The 18,189-nt window shown below is 42.4% G+C and overlaps 1 protein-coding gene across 3 annotated transcripts in view; it reads left to right on the top strand.

Moving 5' to 3' along the window:
• TMEM167A (transmembrane protein 167A) overlaps window positions 1–9,479 on the top strand; it is a 28,885-nt gene extending 19,406 nt beyond the window's left edge. For all 3 annotated transcript variants that reach the window (XM_045020692.1, XM_045020690.1, XM_045020691.1), the window contains one exon: window positions 7,272–9,479. In XM_045020692.1, coding sequence (XP_044876627.1) covers window positions 7,272–7,342 — 71 coding nt within the window. In that variant the 3' untranslated portion in view covers window positions 7,343–9,479. The remainder of the gene's footprint in view (window positions 1–7,271) is intronic.
• The last annotated feature ends 8,710 nt before the right edge of the window (window positions 9,480–18,189 follow it).

Genomic DNA, 18,189 nt, shown 5'->3' with positions numbered 1-18,189 from the left:
AGGGGATCCACATGCTGGGGCCCTGCTTCCCCCATCCCATCATAGATGCTGACTTTTGGGTTTGCCAGTGGGTGCCCCATCCCGGCTCCACCCTCCTTCCCAAGGCCCCAGCCCCACTCCACCCCACCCCTTCCTGCCCCCGCTCTGCCCCCTCCCCCTAGGTCTCCTCCCCTGAGGGCCTCCTACTCACTCCTTTCTGCCCCCTCCTGCCTTAAGGGCAAGGTGTGTGTGTGTTGGAGGGGAGGGGGGCTCAGCTTCCTCCAACTGGCAATTTTCAGCATATTTATGCACTTTTCATATTCTACTTATTGATTGTGTGTCTATCGTTGGTATCTTAATGTCGTCATTTAAATAGTCATGAACTACATAATTACATTATCATGAATTAGTGTATTAAAATTACACTCAGCTACAAACTCTCTTTACTAACAGCCCAATTTAAAGTCATTACATTCACTCTGCTTCACACCTGCTTGGGGCTTCTTTGGGAGCTGCAGGCCACAGAGGGCAGTGGAAAGGTGGCAGCTGCAAGGGACAAGCAGTGAAGAGTCTTTCCCCTCTCCCTGCCCCTTTCCCCCTCTCTTGTTTCTTCTTTAAGTCCTTGCTCCTTTTCCTGATATTTCCCCGTTCTTGCTTCCCACCTATGTCCTTTTTCCCATCTCTCCCTCTACTCCCCCTCCTGGTGGCTCGGTCTGATGCCTGGCCCACCCATGCACTCAAAGTGCAGAGGAGGCTCCCCCTCCTTGGGGTAGGAAGGGTTGCCTAGTGGTTAAGGGACAGGCCTGGGGGCCAGGTGTTCTGGGTTTGGGTCTCTGCTCTGTCACAGACTCCCTGCTTAGTCTTGGGAAAGTCACTTTACCTCTGGGTGCCCTAGATCTGACCTGCCAAATGCGGCTAATGCTGACCCTGCCTCCTAGGCTAAATCCAGTCATGGCTGTGTCACGATGGGGGGAAATGACCATACCAAGCTTGGGAGATTTGGGCTGAATTTCTCCACAGCCTGAGAGTGAGAGTCAGCTCCACATAGGGGGGGAACGGGAGAGAGAGGGACTCAGGCCAGCTTCAGGGATTCAGCCCTGCAGCTTCTGCCAGTAGTGCAGCTAGGGGCTTCAGCGCCGCATCTCCTCCCTGGGTCAGGGCTTGTTCCTCCCCCTAAACAGCCACTTGATGGCTGCTGTGGCCGGAGTGGAGCCTGAAACCCTACAGGTGGATGCCATGATGGCCACCAGCCCAAGAGGTGCAGAGCGGTTCCTGGTGAGCAGGGACGGGGCTGGGGTGGGAAGAGGTGGGGTGGGGGCAGAGCAGGGGCTGGAGCTTTGGGGAAGAGGCAGAGGCAGCAGCCCACCAGGGGATTGGGCTAGCCGGGTCCCCTTCTGACTCTGGGCATGGCATCACTGGCGCCATGGTAAACCTGGTACTGGACAGTGGTGATTTCTTTTTGCTCTCACCCTTACTCCTATTTTAACTTCTCTGCCCAGTTTTTTGGGCAATGGGGAGCAGTGTTCTCCCACCTCGACATTCCTTTTGCCTGGGTCGGTTAACCCGTTGGGGTATAACCCTTTCTGAGCCCCCACTGCAACATCTACCTGCAGGCTCTTCTTCACCTTATAGGCATGGCAGAACAGCCAAGAAATTACCAGGTCAAATCCAAACATTGCTGTATATATGAGGCAGCTTTTCCATGCTCAGCAAATGGTGAGTTGTGCTCAGCCTGTACCTGGCCTTCATCCTTAACTCCGTTAGGTCATGGGGCTCCGAGTCAGACAGGCAGGTGGAGTCTCCTACCCACCAGGGCAGCCACAACTCCAGCGAAACAAAAATGGACTAGGAACTGCAGAACAAAGCAGGGAGAGGCTCCAGAAGCAAGATGGATCTGGACCACTCAGTTCAAGGAGTAACTCCTAAAGGTCCCCTGCAGTACAAAGAAGTTAGGTTTGGGGGGGCCACCAGTTCCCTCCCTTTCTTCAAGTCTTATAGTGGATCTTGAGTGCCCTGGACAAAGAAACAGAGCTTTTCATCAGTCTCTCTCCCTCCCAAGCCGATCAGGAGGGCTCTGACAACAAATTCCTGACTTGCTGGGGGAATGGGACCCAGTGGGGGAGGATTTTGAGACATACCTCTTGAGAGGTCACTAACTGTGAAAGCCCTCATTAAAGCTACAGCGGAGCTTCTGCGCTCCCAAAGTGTGCTAAAAACCTTTTTTTAAAATGTAAAAGGTTAAAATTCTCCCTCCCCTCCTCTGATGAAGGTGAGCTGTCTGGGTCTGATACCTGAACAGGCCGCTGATGATAAGCCTCAGTAAATTCCTCCCTTGAGGCTGCAATACCTCTTCAGTCTTCCTTCGAGGAAGTGATTAAGAATGAGTGGAATAACCCTGATAATGGCAAGTTTAGGGCAAACAAAAGTGACCTCAGACTCTATAACATTCAAGAACCAAAGGGCTCTATTGCTGAAACTCCGAAGGTTGATGCTACTGTAGCATCCCTCACTAGGGATACGGTTATCCCCTCAGAAGAGGAATCTTACCCTACAGAACCCACGGATAGAAAGATGGAATCCACTCTCAAAAAAGGGTTCTGAAGCCGCCTCCTCCTCCACCCTCCGAGCCTCCCTGGCAGTTACTTGCTTTGCAGGAGCATCTATTTCCTGGCTGGAAGATCTCAAAGCCCTTAATGAGAGAGATCATCCTGACTTTGACTCCACTTTAAAGAAAGTCTCCCTAGTAACAGCATTTGAAGTTGATGCCTCAATAGGTGCAGTGAGGTTCTTAGACCAAGACATGGCTTTCACTGCAGTAGCCAGGCATCACCAATGGCTGTGTCCCTGGAAGGTAGATACTCGTTCTAAGTAGATATGGTGGTTGGCCACGTTTACAGGCTTCCTCCTTTTTGGTGAAAAGCTGGATAAGGTGTTGACTGACAATGCAGCAAAATCCAAACAGTGTCTCCCTTCCCCACTAAGGACCCTCAGACTAGAATATAGACAGTGCTTCAGAGAGAAGCTCTCTTTTCGCTCCTCTTCCTCCAGAGGTACCAGAAAAGGGACAACAGATTCCCCAAGGAAAAAACAGTAGAATCAAGATCCAAAGGGAAAGTCCAGAGGGATCTGCCACCCTAATCCACTTTATGACAAAGGTCACATAGGCTTCTGCCTTATGCTGAAGCAAGGCAGGATTTCCCATTTCCCAGAGAAATGGTTTTCATTGACCACAGACAAGTGGGTTAGGGAAATAATGAGCCAGGGGATATCCCTTCAGACTGAGTCACCACCTCATTCATTTGTTATCCAGTCACCTATTTCCAACAACCCCTAAAACACAGTCTGATCCAGAACAAAATATCTCATCTTCCACATATGGAAGAGATATAGTGAGTGTACTCTCAGAAGAAAGTTTCTTCGAGTTCTACTCCATCATCTTCATTGTACAGAAGTGCATGAGGGATATCAGGAGGTATTCTCAACCTCAAAGGGCTCAATAAGTAGATGAAGAAAATTAAATTTTGGATGGAGACTTTGACCTCTATTGAGACATCCCTATCTCAGGAGGACTTCTTCATTTCAGTAGATCTAGCAGACGCATATCTCCATATCCTCAGCAGACTGTGCAATCACAGACTTCTGAGGCTTGCCTGCAGCAGGAAATATTATCAGTACTGGACATTCTTGTTTGGCCCCACACAGCCCTCAGGTTTTTTTTACAAAGAGTTTGGTGGTGATAACAGCCAGACTCAGGTTTCACAGAACTCACCCGTATCCTTTCCTAGATGACATCCTGATCAGTGCTCCATTGCAGTCAGCAGCACACAGGGCCATGTCTCCGAGACTGAATCTTCTCCATGCACACAGCTTCATCTTCAGTGCCAAGAAAAGTTCTCTGATTCTATCCAAGAATTTATTTTCTTGTGCCAAAGCTACAGAGCTTATCATACACTATGCCTCCAACTGCAAGGGACTCCTGATGTTGTGCATAGGGATCACTTCATCAACATAATCACCCATCAGAAGTTTTCACACCTTCATACTAAAGATGTGGGACCACTCCCCAGAGCACATGAAAGATAAAGTATGGGGTTATGATACAGATGTGCATCTATCTGTATGTACCAGTGTGGGCTCAGACATTGGTTTTTTGGTCTCATACAAGATTTTATATTTCTTTTGTCTGAGAAAAATAAGTTATTAAAACATTTCAGCAAGTTCACTGTGTGGTTTGGTTTGATTTCCTTCCCGTGGATTGTTTCCTGGCATGGTAGGTTGCATCTTGGCATTTCCGCTGTTCTTCCCCTCTTCTCCCTCCTCCCCCCCCCCCCCCAACATGATGTCATGACATACTCAGTGTAGGAAAATGGCTTTGGAGATGTTTATGAACTATTATCAAATAAAATGTTAGAAGATATGCACAAATACTTCCACCAAAACGTAGGCTTGAACAAATCTAGTGTGCATTCCCCTTTTAACTAACTTGCAGAGTAGGTGTAAGCAACCTTTTCATATTCATATATATAAAAGCCTTGAAAACAGGCAAGTGGTTACGTATTTACAAAGTTGTGCTAAAAGCTGTTTAAACATGCCACATGGTGATCTCTCTTTCAAGAAAATTAAGAGCAGGAAAGTAAAACTCATATAAAAATTGTAATACTCTGACCTGGAGAAAGTGTACTTCCTCATAAATGAATTTTAAACACATGAAAGTCCAGACATTAATTCACTCAGTTATTGAGTGCCAGATGATGATGAAGTCTTGTAATGCCATTGTGGTAGCCCCCATTACTTATTGGAGGTGTCACTGAGTATTTTATTTTTCTTTTGCAATGGCAAGATGTGTTACTCAAAATTGGAGGATCTGTATATGATACTCCTGAGGGCATTCTGTGCCAAAAAATTCTGTGCACAATATTTTAAAATTCTGCAAGTTTTATTTGTCAATAAATAAATGCAGAGGCTCCAGCATGGCAGTGGGGAGCACAGGCCACTCAGTGGCTGCACGAAGGTGGGACATCACCTTCACTTTCAATAATGTCCTTAATAGCAAAGGAAATTTAATTGGGCTCCATTAACAACAAACAGTGTCAACTCTGTGCCTTTACACTCCAAAATGATTAAAAATGACAATCTTCTCTCAAAGATCATTCTTGTTTTGTTACTGTATTCCCAGAGTCCTCTCTCTCTCTAGTTTGACCACGCACTCTCATGTAGGAAGCTCTTTTTCAGCAGATAGCAGAGAGAGAACTGTCAATGAGCTAGATGGGGTGGTGCTGAGTGGATGAAGAGCAGAAAACAAATGCACCACTGCTCCCTTTGTTGGAGGATATAAATATAACCACCCTATAAAAGGTTGGGGTGTGGCTAAAGTATATAGTGATCCTTTGCCTGTTCATATTCCACTCTTTTTTTCATATCCAACTTTCTCATGCTTTGAGAGGCCCCAATGACATAAAATCAAAGAAGTGTAGGACCGGAAGAGACCTAAGTAGGTCATCTAGTCCAGTCCCCTGCACTTAAGGCAGGACTAAGTAATAACTAGACCATTCCTGACTGATTTCTGTCTAACCTGTTCTTAAAACTCTCCAGTGATGGAGATTCCATAACTTAATTCTGGATCAGAGGGGGAAGAAAAGTCTTCCTTGATCTACACCGCAATGAAACCACAAAGAAATTTGTTCATTGAATGAATGTAACTTCATATAGAGCTGTGATTGTTGTTTATTTGAAGTAGTGCAAACAAATAGTTCAGGGTTATAGAAACCTTTGACATAATTAGAACAGTAGCAATAGTTGGAAGAAATGTTTCTGCAATAGATATCTCTGGTCACTCTTTGTATTTTTAATTGTGTTCATCATTTTGAACTAAAAATGTGTGGGCCAGATTCTCTCCACCTTCTGGCTATATTATGCCTTTCTAGCAGCACAAAGGAGCTGGAATCTGGGCATATCGAGTTAGCTGCAAACGTCCTCTGAGAGCTGGCTCCTACACCACTCCTAGCCTGGGTGCAGAACAGTTCCCAACCTTGGCTCAGGACCCATTTGTAAATGTTTATGGCCTGTCGCAACCCTGTAATTAGTCTGCAGGTGGAGGCCCCGGGGCAGAGCCGTAACTAGGCATTTTGGTACCTGGGGAAAGCAAGGATATTTGAGCCCCCTACCAGAGGCAATGCATGGGAGGGAGAGGCACCTGGGGTCACATGCGTCTCCAGATTTTTTGGTTGCCACCCCCCCAACCCAGACAGACTCAACAGCCTGCTGAGGTGAGTCGGGGGTGTAGGTGGTGCACCCTCCCCGAACCCCGCTGTCCCACACCGCCTGGCGTCACTGTCCTGAGCCCTGCTGCACTCGCCCTGCTCTGGTTACAGCATACCGTGGGGGTGGTTTAGTCAGATCCTGCCCCCCTCCGGGGGGGGAGGGGGTTGAGTCCTGCCCATCATTCACCCCACAGGGGCAGCTTCTGCAGTTCTTGTGCTATGGGGCTGGCTGGGCTTGGCTCTCTGCTGTGGGCATTGCAACCTCTAGGGTTGCTGCACCGCTCAGTTTTGGCCTTGACCCCCGGACTGGACCAAATGTGTGAAAGTAGAGTTGTGACCTGGTTCATGAGGTTGCAGTGTCACTCACTCAGATTTGGCCTACCCAGATTCCTTGCATCATGATGACTGGGCCAAACCTGAGTGGTGCTGGGACACCAGAGGTTGCAGTGCCTGGAGCAGGGAGGTAAGCCCAGCCAGCCCTGTGCGATAGGCGCTGCCACATGGCCCTTTGAAACAGTCTGGTGACCCAATTTTGGGTCCTGACCCACAGATTGAGAAACACTGGTGTAGAGGGTGTAATGGGAGGGAGCATGGCCAAGCACTGATGAGCTACATCTGTTCTCACCGGATATAGAGCAGCTGGGGAGCTGCTTTAAGCTCAACTGTGCTGAGACAGAGCTAAGCAGAGATTTGGGAAACCATAACTGGCTTCTTGATGCCCTCCTCTCTCCTCCCTCTTTTGCCAAGGGGACCTTGGATGCAACAGCAAATCTGCCTCTATATCTTTCACTTACAATATTCCCCTTCTCCACCCTCTCTTGCACCTTCCTTCAACATCCTAAAGTAGCTGCATTCACATTCTTACAATACTTTCAAGAGTAACTACTGAACATAATTTTCTATTTTACTAATTTAAACAGGATTGTAGTCATTATATAATACATTATATTAAGCCAGAATTAGTTAGATATAATGTCTGCCTGCTCCTGTGGTGACATCTGGTCAGTAATTCACTTTAATTCTTTCCCCCAGGTGAACGGAAGAGTCCATATGTGGCTGTGTGCTGTATAGTGATGGCCTTCAGCATTCTGTTCGCACAGTAGCAATTTGAAGAATGTCAAGAATATCTTGCTATCAAGTTAATGGCTTAACGAACTTTGGGCAGCAAAAAAGATGAAAAGCATGACCCCTCTGTCTCTCTGTTGCATGTATTGGATGGGCCAAACTTTTGGCAAGCGTTTCCTTTTTTTTTTGTCTGTTAGTGGACCATGGTGTACAGTTTAACAACATGTAATTCTGGAATTGAAGACCTATATTTTGATTACGTAATGTTAAGTTAGTAGTATTGACACTGATGTTATAAATTCTGCAAAGGTCATTTACGTGCATTGTATATTGGATTTCAAAGTGGTTATTTTTAAGCCATGCAATTGAAAACAAAGTTAATAAATATACATCAGTTTGAGAGGTCTCTTTCTGTGTGCTTAAAAAGACATTACTAGAAAAGGAAGACGAACTCTGATAGGAATAAAAAAAAATCCACATCATAGAATGATTACAGAAATGCATTCACTTCACTATTAATTCATTTAATAAATTCCTGTGTATTTCATGGCCAACACATTTATGTACACTAATCATACTACTACTGGTTTAAATTACATCTGCAATTTTAATACTTTTTAAAAAAACTTCTTATACAAATATGCAGTAATAATCGATGCAGGTCTTATCAAATTTAAAAATAAACTATTTCTACAATTAAGGGTCATCATCATTGCAAATCATGTAGCTTTGTATCTAACTACCTGATTAGAATACACAAAGTTGGGTGTTGTGAGCTCAAACCAGTATGTATAAACTACATGGGAATTTTTAGAAGGTGAAGTTCTCCAAATATTTTCAATACTGTGCCACAAAGGAATTCTAATGGCTGTACAGATGAGTATTTGTTAATGAGCTGTTTAGTGCATAAACCCTTTCTAAACTGAAGATTTTATGTAATCTAGCCATTCATTTAACTGTTTGAGCAGCCTTGTAAGTGCCAATGTTCTAAAGGGTAAGAAGAGCTACTGTCATTAAATTAACTGCTGCATATTAATGCTTGCATTTTGGGTTTATTCCATATTTCTGCAAGCTTTAGTCTTTAAAAAACTATCTAGTAACTTATTTTGATAGCATGCCTGAAAGGCATATTTATACTTAGTGACATAAAATTTTTTGCCAGCATTTGAGAGTTGTCACCATCAGTATAGGCATTTTGAAAAGCTAAGCTGCGTAATCAGAATGAGCAAGGTGGCAATAACAGAAACTGGAAGATGTACAGAAGTCACTGAATTCTTGTTAGAAAAATACCTTTCAGTGGCTACAGATGCCTAAGTTGCACTGAATGCAAATTGCTCTGTGTCTCAGAGAAGAAGTGACTATTTGACACCAGTTAACTGTTATACAAGCAGGCCATAGGTATAGCCAAGCTGATGCTATCATGCAGTTCTGAATGCTTAGATTCATTTTTCTAGCTACAAAATACAAATATAAGTAAGACTGAGCAGTTGAGAATGGGTCACATTTTTGGCTGCCATTTGCTCTAACCTATGCCAAGCAATTGGTTTGGTATGCAGCAATCCAAGATCAGAAGATTACAAAGGTGAACTTTGTGACCATTTCACATGCCCTGACCTGTGCTGTGTGTGTTTTGTCTCTGGTCCCCAAAATGTGGTCATATGTTTAAATTTGAGCTCCAAAAAGCAGTTTAAGTTATGTGGTTACAGGTTTTCTTTTCCAGAAGATTTTTAGAAACAAATAAAAACCCTTCTGTTGCCTCTGTCACATGTAAATTATGCATCCCAACAATTAAAGAATTATTTGATAAAACTACTGCATGTCTCCTTATGTTAAGAGATTCACATTTAATCTGTTGTTTTTACAGAATTCCAAACTTTTTTTTTAAATGTTTGATATAACAATGATATTCTTGTACAGCCCCACCTCATCTATGGAACTACCCATTTAAACATACTAGTTCCTAATATTCCCTACTATTCCAAGCCACAGTTTTAACCAGATGGTGAAGCAATCCAAACAATGTTTGTTTTTTTCATGCTTGAGTATCCAGAAACATAGCAAACTAATACTGTACTTCAAAAGAGCTCTCTGGGAAAATGTCTTTTTATTTTTCCTTTCAAAACAGTTAATGTTACTGGCCAACAAATTCAGAAATAAAAACTTTCTTGGACTATGCATTGTATTGCTTCATTTTAAAATGTTTGATACTTTATGCCTACAAATCTAATGCCTACAAATTGACATGCATCTGACGAAGTGGGTATTCACCCACGAAAGCTCATGCTTCAATACTTCTGTTAGTCTATAAGGTGCCACAGGACTCTTTGCTGCTTTTACAGATCCAAACTAACACGGCTACCCCTCTGATACCTACAAATCTAATTAACATTCTTGCTGTACAAAATACTTCTACATATTAACTGTGCTTATATCCATCTGCAAATTCTTGACATTGGTTCCCTCAGTGTTTTATAGGAAGGACCACTGAAATCAGATGTCATTTATGGGACATTGTTCCTATGCTAGCTGCATGTTGGCTGAGCAGTTCTGCTTCTGCAGCAAAACCAGAGAAATTGAATTAATGTCTAACCAGTTGCTAACAATGTACATATTAAGAACCAGTAGGGGATCCACATAGCACAGTCTGTTGTGCTATGCAGTGAACAGTGCCACCTATTCTTAAGGTTGGCCATTTCTTCTCATTGTAAGACCTTGTTTCCAGTTCCTTTTAACTTTGCCAGACTTTAACTATTGAGGTTGAAATGTGCTCTAGCAGGCTGATTTTCTGGGGAAAGTTTTTCAGCCAAAACAGTTCAGCTCTCTCATAGAACAAGGATAGCAGAAAATGTTGTTTTACAGTGTTTTTTGTTTTGTTTTGTTTTAAAGAAAATAGACATTTTGGTGAGATGCTTCCTGGTCTGTCCTGTGCTCTGAAGCCCCACCCTTCCCCCATTAGGCAACATGTGGGAGAAAGGATCTTGACTCAAATGCAGAGGGGAAAGAGTAGTTTTGGGCATGGAGGTGGTGGAGGGAGAGACTTGAGAGTGGCTAGGGAAGTAGACCACAACTGAGAGCTAGGGAATGGGAGGACTAGGAACTACTGAGAGGGGAGATGAGCAGGTGGGGGGGAAATGATCTGACAAGCTGGATTTTGGGGGCAGAACAGGGACTAATTGGGCAAAGACACTGATCGAGAGAGAGAACTTCTGGCTGGAGTGTGTGGTGAGTACTGGAGTTAGGAAATGCCTGCTAAGGTCGCCTGTAAACATTTATTTGGACCTCTTGTGCATATGTATTAAATAATAATAATTGGAGATATACCAATCTCCTAGAACTGGAAGGGACCTTGAAAGGTCATTGAGTCCAGCCCCCTGCCTTCACTAGCAGGACCAAGTACTGATTTTTGCCCCAGATCCCTAAGTGGCCCCCTCAAGGATTGAACTCACAATGCTGGGTTTAGCAGGCCAATGCTCAAACCACTGAGCTATCCCTCCCCCCTGTGCTACAGTCTTTAATTATTGATCACATAACCATTTTTTCCCCTATAAGACCCCATTCAGTGCACAGGATTTGACCAGCTCTGGCTTCTTACATGAAGGGTGGTGATTTTGCTCAACCCATAACAAAAACATTGTTTACAAGTGACATTAGCACTTCTGAAAAGCCCCAGATTAATGGGCCTGGAGCATGAACCCTAAAGAGACTGGGACTCTTTAGCAGTAGGTTACATGAAGCACTGAAAATTGTAGTGTTTGCCCTACCAATACACTCCTTCTTTAAACTAGACTAACTGCCTTGTCAGGTAAAAGTGTTTTCTTCAAGCCCATGTTATCTTTGGCCGAGCTCTCTCAGACTCATGAGAGCATTTGTGTCAATATAGGTAAAATGACATTGTCTACTGGGAACAGGATTTAAACCAAATAAATTTCACATAGGCCACCAAAGTGCTCTTAGATGATAACCTACACTGTTCATTACTGAGCTAAATTGGTTTAGTAGTTGCCTTTTAAGGGTGAAAGACTATCCCATTACCAATCAACACTTTTTTCCTTTTAGACTAAAACATTATTTGATGGTAAAGACTCACATTTCTGAGCCTTTCCTCTGATTCTCTGTCCAACCATGGGATGCAGATGTGAACATTTTCTCCTCATTTTGGAAGATTGAAGGGAGAGGAATGGTGTAAGTTAGGATGCACCAGAGATTCCTGTCAAGAAACTAGTTTTGCTACAGATTTCCAAAGAGAAATGATTGCTTTTTTTAGAAGCTACTTTCTTCTCAGTATTCTGTTATGCAATGGGATTGCTAACCTCTTATTGTTAATAGTCCCTTATATTTGATGGGTAGGACGATGCATCAGAGAGCTATTTCCAAAGCACTTGTGTGGGACTAAGCACCAGAAACAAAATTAAAGTTTACTTTTTTTTTTTTTAAATGAAAGGCCTAATGCAGCATTCAAATTCTTTGCAGTGTTTATTTTAGCAATATCCAAAATGATTTGTGAAGCAGATGGTGGCGGTCACCTCGTGCTGGGATGGTCACAGAAGCAAAGAAGAGCCACCAACTCGTCACAACAAACTTTTTTTCAAAAATGACAATACATGTTAAATATGCATGCCAATCTTTCTATTACCACCATATTAGGTGAACAATTGCTGTTGCCACATAGCTATTGAAAGACATGGAGAAACAGTCTATTCCTGACATACACCAGGCTATGCTTTCTATACTTATTGCTGATAGAAATACTGTGGTTGTTGAACTGTGGTGCTTTTGAAAAAGAAAACAATGTTCACTGAAAAGGTCCAGATTAGAAATAACTCGGAAATTGCAAACCAACAAAAAATGTTTTGGTATTTGTTCTAATTGTCTCTGCCAAATGAAGTCTGCTTGAGTTGTTTCATCAGGTAATTGGCCTTAAAGTAACCATGTTGGAGAGGCTCTGTGTAGTCAGATGCATTCACATGTTTTCAGTACATACACTGAAAACATTCAGTGGTTCCTAAGCATGCAAAACGTATGGGGGAGAAGAGGGAAGAGTTAAAGATGTCACACAGTGATAAAGAGTGAGGGGAGTGGAGAGGTTTGGGAGGAAAGGTCAGGAGTTCAGTTTTAGCTATATTAAGCTGGCAACAAGGCATCCAGGAACTGTCAGAGAAACAAGATGAGATATGTAGGTTTGGATAGACAGAGACAGGTCAGGACTGGAGAGGCAGATGTGTATGGAATTAGCATGAAGATGGTAAGTGAAGCCAGGATAGCCAATAAGATCACCTACAGAAAGGATGTAGAGAACAAAGGAGTAAGGCCAGGACAGAATCTGTGAGTCAGGGGAGGATGGAAATACGTGGACCTACAGAAGAAAATGCAAAAAATGCTGCCTTCCTCTGCAGCATGGGGCACGGGTCACTTGCTGGAGGATTCTCTGCACCTTGAAGTCTTTAAACCACAAGTTGAGGACTTTAGTAGCTCAGATATAGGTCCGGGGTTTGTTACAGGGTAGGTGAGATTCTGTGACCTGCATTGTGCAGGAGCTCAGACTAGATCGTAGTGGTCCCTTCTGACCTTGGAGTCTATGAGAGGCAGGAGAACCATAAGAGGCTGGAGTTAATAATACCAAGGGAGGACAAGATTTCAAAGAGGGTATGACAGACTGTGTCAAAAACAATAGGAAAGTCAGGGAAGATGAGGATGAAAGAGAAGCTCTGAATTTTGGCCACACAACATCTGTGTGAGAAGTTTAGAAGAATGGAGATGATGAAAGCCTGCCATAGGGAATCCGGAGTGGAATTAGAGAAGAGGAACTTAAATCAATGGCTGTAGGTGATGTATGTCTAGATGTGAAGGGACAACGGAAGATGATATGGTAGCTTAGGAGGCAAGTGGGGTCAAGTATGGACTTTTTTTTTAAGGGGTGAGTCAGATCAGCATATGCTTATACTGTGAAGGGAAGAAATAAAGAGGGGCTGAGAGTGGAGATAAGGGAATGGTTGGTCTCACTAGAGTAGATGGAGGAGCTAATAGGAGGAGAGCAGACAAGAATAATCAATATTGGTAAAAGTAGGCGCGGAAGGACAGGCGAGGTGGGAGGTCATGTCATGTCTTGTTAACTCTGAAAAAGTCAATAAAATACTGTGAGGGGATGGAGGCATGTGCAGCAGGTGAAGGCCAAGATGACGACTAGATGACTGAGCTTGGGCATGGTTGTATTCTGTGAAGGTGAGTAGAAAAGTAGCACTATTTGACAAAAAGGGTGGTGGCAATGAAGGAGATAGGACCACATCTGTAGTGGAAGACGTTCACCTGGTCATGAGATTAATTCCATTCAGGCAGCAGAATGAAAGCAGTTTTTAATCACTAGGCAATTTTGTTTGAATTACATCAACCATAGAAAGTCCATTTGTGATTAAATGCATATTTAAATTCGGATAAAAAAGCAACATATTGCAATAAGGCAACTTATTTCCTTCATTATTTCTTCATGGTAAAACTTAGCCCATGGTGTGAGCTTGGTTAAGGATATGAAGCCAAACTGAGAATCTGCTGACAATTTTGGGCTGGTCTACACTGATAAGTTACATTGGCTTAGCTACCTCTCTCAGGATTGTGAAAAAATCCATACTCCTGAGAGATGTAGTTAAGACAACGTAACCCCCCATGTAGACCTGCCCCAATTGTCAGCATGCCTGTAGGGTTAGGCCCTGCATAAAAGACAGTTGGGGTTAGAGGAAAGATGCAGGTGTCCCAATAGCCCAGTGGCTCAGGCACTCACCTAAGATTTAGGATACCCAAGTTTGACTCCCTTCTGTTCCCTATTTGGAGCAGGGACTTGAGGCCAGGTCTCCCACATCCAAGCAAGCATCCTAACCACCAGGCTACGTGGTATTCTGGAGTGGGTTTATCTGCTTTTTCCACAAGGAAGGGCTCATCTGGCTTAGGCCCCAAACTCCAGGAGAAGGTTCATGGCTCAGAGTCTCATGAAGAGGGAAGTGCCTATCTCTAGCTTATCCATTTGGCACCTGATACCCAGATCAATGGGAGTTAGATACCTAAGTGCCTTTGTAAATATGGGCCCTAAACTCTGCATTTCACTCCTGACTAACTTAGGTGGGTCCCTGCACTGCTTGCTGGCTTCTAAGAATCCCTTTTCTTAGGAACTTATTTATTTGGGGAACCTTGGCACTGAGAATTCAACTATGTAACAGTGCAACATTTGTGAATCTAGCTCTAGACTCCTAAGCCTCATTGATTCTCATTGGGAGGAGTCAATGGGACTTGGTAACGTAAATCACTTAGGTGCTTTTGACAGTTTTACCCTATCAAAGAATATCAGAGTGGGAAGGGACCTCAGGAGGTCATCTAGTCCAACCCCCTGCTCAAAGCAGGGCCAATCCCCAGACAGATATATACCCCAGTTCCCTAAATGGTCCCCTCAAGGATTGAACACACAACCCTGGGTTTAGCAGGCCAATGCTCAAACCACTGAGCTATCCCTCCCCCCTTGAACAAGGCTGTTGCAGAGTTAATTTTTCTCAGATGCTGTGGGCTTTCTTTTTGAAAGAAGTATTGTCTGGGAAGAGAGAGAAATGTTTTTAAGGTGAGTTTGAAATGGAGGATCAAATAGTCAGAGAAATACAGGTAAATTCTTCCAGATTAGCATTTCATGCTGCAAAGGAGAAATTCTTCACCACCTATGACAAACCTACACTCAAGGGAAGAAGAGGAGACAAGTGTAACATGAGCAGAGGGATTAAGGTAGGAAACGTGATGTTGTGGTTGACTCAGATCTGGGTTCAATCATCAGCTCTGCCTTAGATCTCGTGTGTGATTTTAGGCATTTTGCACATAGCGAAACTGAGGCACACAGAGGTTATGTAATTCAACCAGTACGTCAGAGGAATTCTGTGACAAATGAGATTGAAACCCAGATTTATTCTTTTACAATCCCATCACCCTTCTCAACATAATGCAGAAAGGTGAGTGTGTCTCAAACTTGGAAGCTGGACTAGACACGATAATGCTGTTTCTATATTTCAGTTTAAACTCAGTGCTTAGTGGTGCAATACACTTGTGATATCATGCAAAGATTTCATCTCATAGGTAAAATCCTGACAGATGACGTGGAGTTTTTTGGATAAGCAAAAGTCTTTGCGTCCTTCCCCAAATCCAAAACATACAAATATTAACTTTTGTGCACAGCTACACTTCAAATTCAAAATAGTGATTTAGGAAGGTTGTGAAAGAGGAAATTGCAAGAGTCAAGCTGGGAAATGAGTAAGGCATGAATAAGAATTTCATCAGAGACAGGGTCAAGATAAGGATTTAGTCTGACAATGTTCTGGAGAGACTGATAAGCAAATATGCAGACAAGGGAGATGCAGGAGGAAAATGTCAAGTTTGTGACTAAGAATGATCCAAGATTTCTGGCCTTGGAACAAAGTTACAGTTCTGTGAATGCACTTACTACATTATTAACTAGAACGAGTGTGAGCAAATGGAGTTATGTTGTAGCCAAGAGGTGAAATTACAGTATGGTAGAGGAAACAATTACTCTTATTGTTAGTACTGTAAAGTATTTACTTTTCCAAACCGTTCACAAATTGCGTAAATCCAGGGAGACTGAAGTTCTGAGAGGTACAGTACTGTATTTAATTCCAATTACTATTGGACAGTACATTTGTGTCAGATACATTCTCCAGTATTATGAAAATGGAGATGTTTCATCTTCAGAAATTAAGTCTGAAGGTAATTCAGGACTGAGTAATAACACTGGCCAAAAGACTTGATTTGTCAATAGATGGCGATCCGTTAGGCTGGCTCTTCAAGGAGGAGGCTATAGAATGGGAAATCCTCTGTGGACATTGACAGCAAGGATGTAATCTGTTGCCACTTCAAGATGTTGTCCTGGCTCAGAGTGTCCTGGCATGACATGTTTCCTCTACACAGAAGCAACCTGCAGTACTCCTTGTAAAACAAATTACAGCAAAGCCCCTGGAAACTCCACTTGAGTTATGCTTCTGTTGAAGTTTCTGTTCAAAATCTTTTTTTCTAGCATTTCAAAACTCAGTTGTTAATATGTGCTGTAGCTAAACTCTGATGAATATTTTTCCCTAATCTCCTTTGCAATTAAAATCCTATTTAAAATTTGGCAAGGACTTTTACAGTTATTTTTTCAGTGTGATGATCAGTGTTTTCCCCCACCGCTCCCATTAACAATAAAAATAAAGTGGCTGGATCTTAAAGGAATGTATACACTTTATAGTGCACTTCAGTGACTGAATAGCATGTGAAACTGAAGCTGTGAAAAACTATGGTGTATGGCTCAGTAAGGTGGTGGGAAGAGCAAATGTAAATAAATTTGCACTGGGGTGTTTAACAACTGAAGGTCTCAGAATCTGTGTCAACAGGGAAGAAGACAGGAGCAGGACTTCACCCTGCCACAGACCTACACGCAGTATGTTTCATACAGTTCTGTTTGTGTGTTTGACTTAAGTATTATTTGTTACATATGTGCTCTACCAAATGAGGAAAAAACACTTTTTTCTCTTGTGCATTTGTAGAAATTTAGATACTGGTTATGGGCATGGCAGGAACACCTAGGCAATAGAACTGACATATTGAAAGTGTAGCCTATAATGTTTAGCTGTTTGAAAATAATTTGAGTGAGTTTTATAATAGGTTCTCACATTTGTTTGGCTAGTATAAGAATGTAATCGCCAAGAAATAATCCATTGCTTTAATCTCCTCTAAACAGTTCAGTATACTACTGTATTCTGTTATTTGATATTTAGAGATGGGCAAACTGCTTCAGATAAAATATTAATTAAATGTAATGAGCACCCACCCATCAGATGCTCAAAAAGACCCATTACCACCCATAAATTAGCAGTAGTTTTGTATGAAAACTATCAATTAATCAAGTTTAATCTGAAAGACCTTTCCCTTTAAATGGGTTAATTTTTTTTATATCACTACTCTTAGTCAACTTTGTGGCAAGAAACCACAGAAAACAACCATTTAATGGGGTCCCTTATTCAATGCAAAACTCTGTGATGCATCTTACATATTACAGTATCTGACAGAGCTGTGTAGATAATGGATATTTAGATTTGCTGGCAATTCCAAAACTTGTTTTTTGTTTTAGGTCAAACCAAACTTTTTCCAAGTTTTTACCAAATCAAAAAGTCATTTAAAAAAGTGTAAGTAGAATAAAAACATTTTACTTGACCTAAAATGAAAAAAGTTTTTTGTTTTGATTTTTGAGCTTCGTATTTCTTAATTTAAAATTAAAGGAAATTTTAAAATGAAAAAAGTCAGTTAGAAACTGTCTAAAACAAAGCTTTTCCCTTTAAAAAAAACTGGAAAAACTGACATTCATTACATGTTTTGGTGTCATAAAATCTTAATTATTCACCAAAAAAAATGTTGTCCAAAAACTTTTGCCCAGCTCTAATTTGATACTTGCATGAGGAGTTTTGGAGGCCAGAGGCCATAGTTCTACCAGGTGAGTGGCAAGGGAACTTCTTCCCCCTCAAATCCAAATGAGTCAGTTGGAGCTCTGCAAAGCTTCTGTCAGATATAAGTCACTATGTATACCTTGCAGCTACATACTGACTTCAGCAAATTCCCCCCATATCTGGGTAGCTCATTGTTTGGGGCCTAATTCAGATCCAGCAGGACAACTCCACTGGCTTCTAGCTTGATCTAGAAACTAATTCAAAATTGAAACTTAGTGTGCCTGATTTCTCATTATTCTGTACCTTTTGTTGGCATTTCCTCCGCTGCAAAGTGAGCGAAAAATGCTACCAAATCACTACAACATGTGAAATGCTTATATTTTTCTCTTCAGCATGTACAATTACTAGTATATACGATGCTCATCTAA

The sequence above is a fragment of the Mauremys mutica genome, chromosome 6 (assembly GCF_020497125.1).
Source record: "Mauremys mutica isolate MM-2020 ecotype Southern chromosome 6, ASM2049712v1, whole genome shotgun sequence".
Taxonomy (NCBI): domain Eukaryota; kingdom Metazoa; phylum Chordata; order Testudines; family Geoemydidae; genus Mauremys; species Mauremys mutica.
This window is presented reverse-complemented; position numbering and strand designations above follow the sequence as displayed.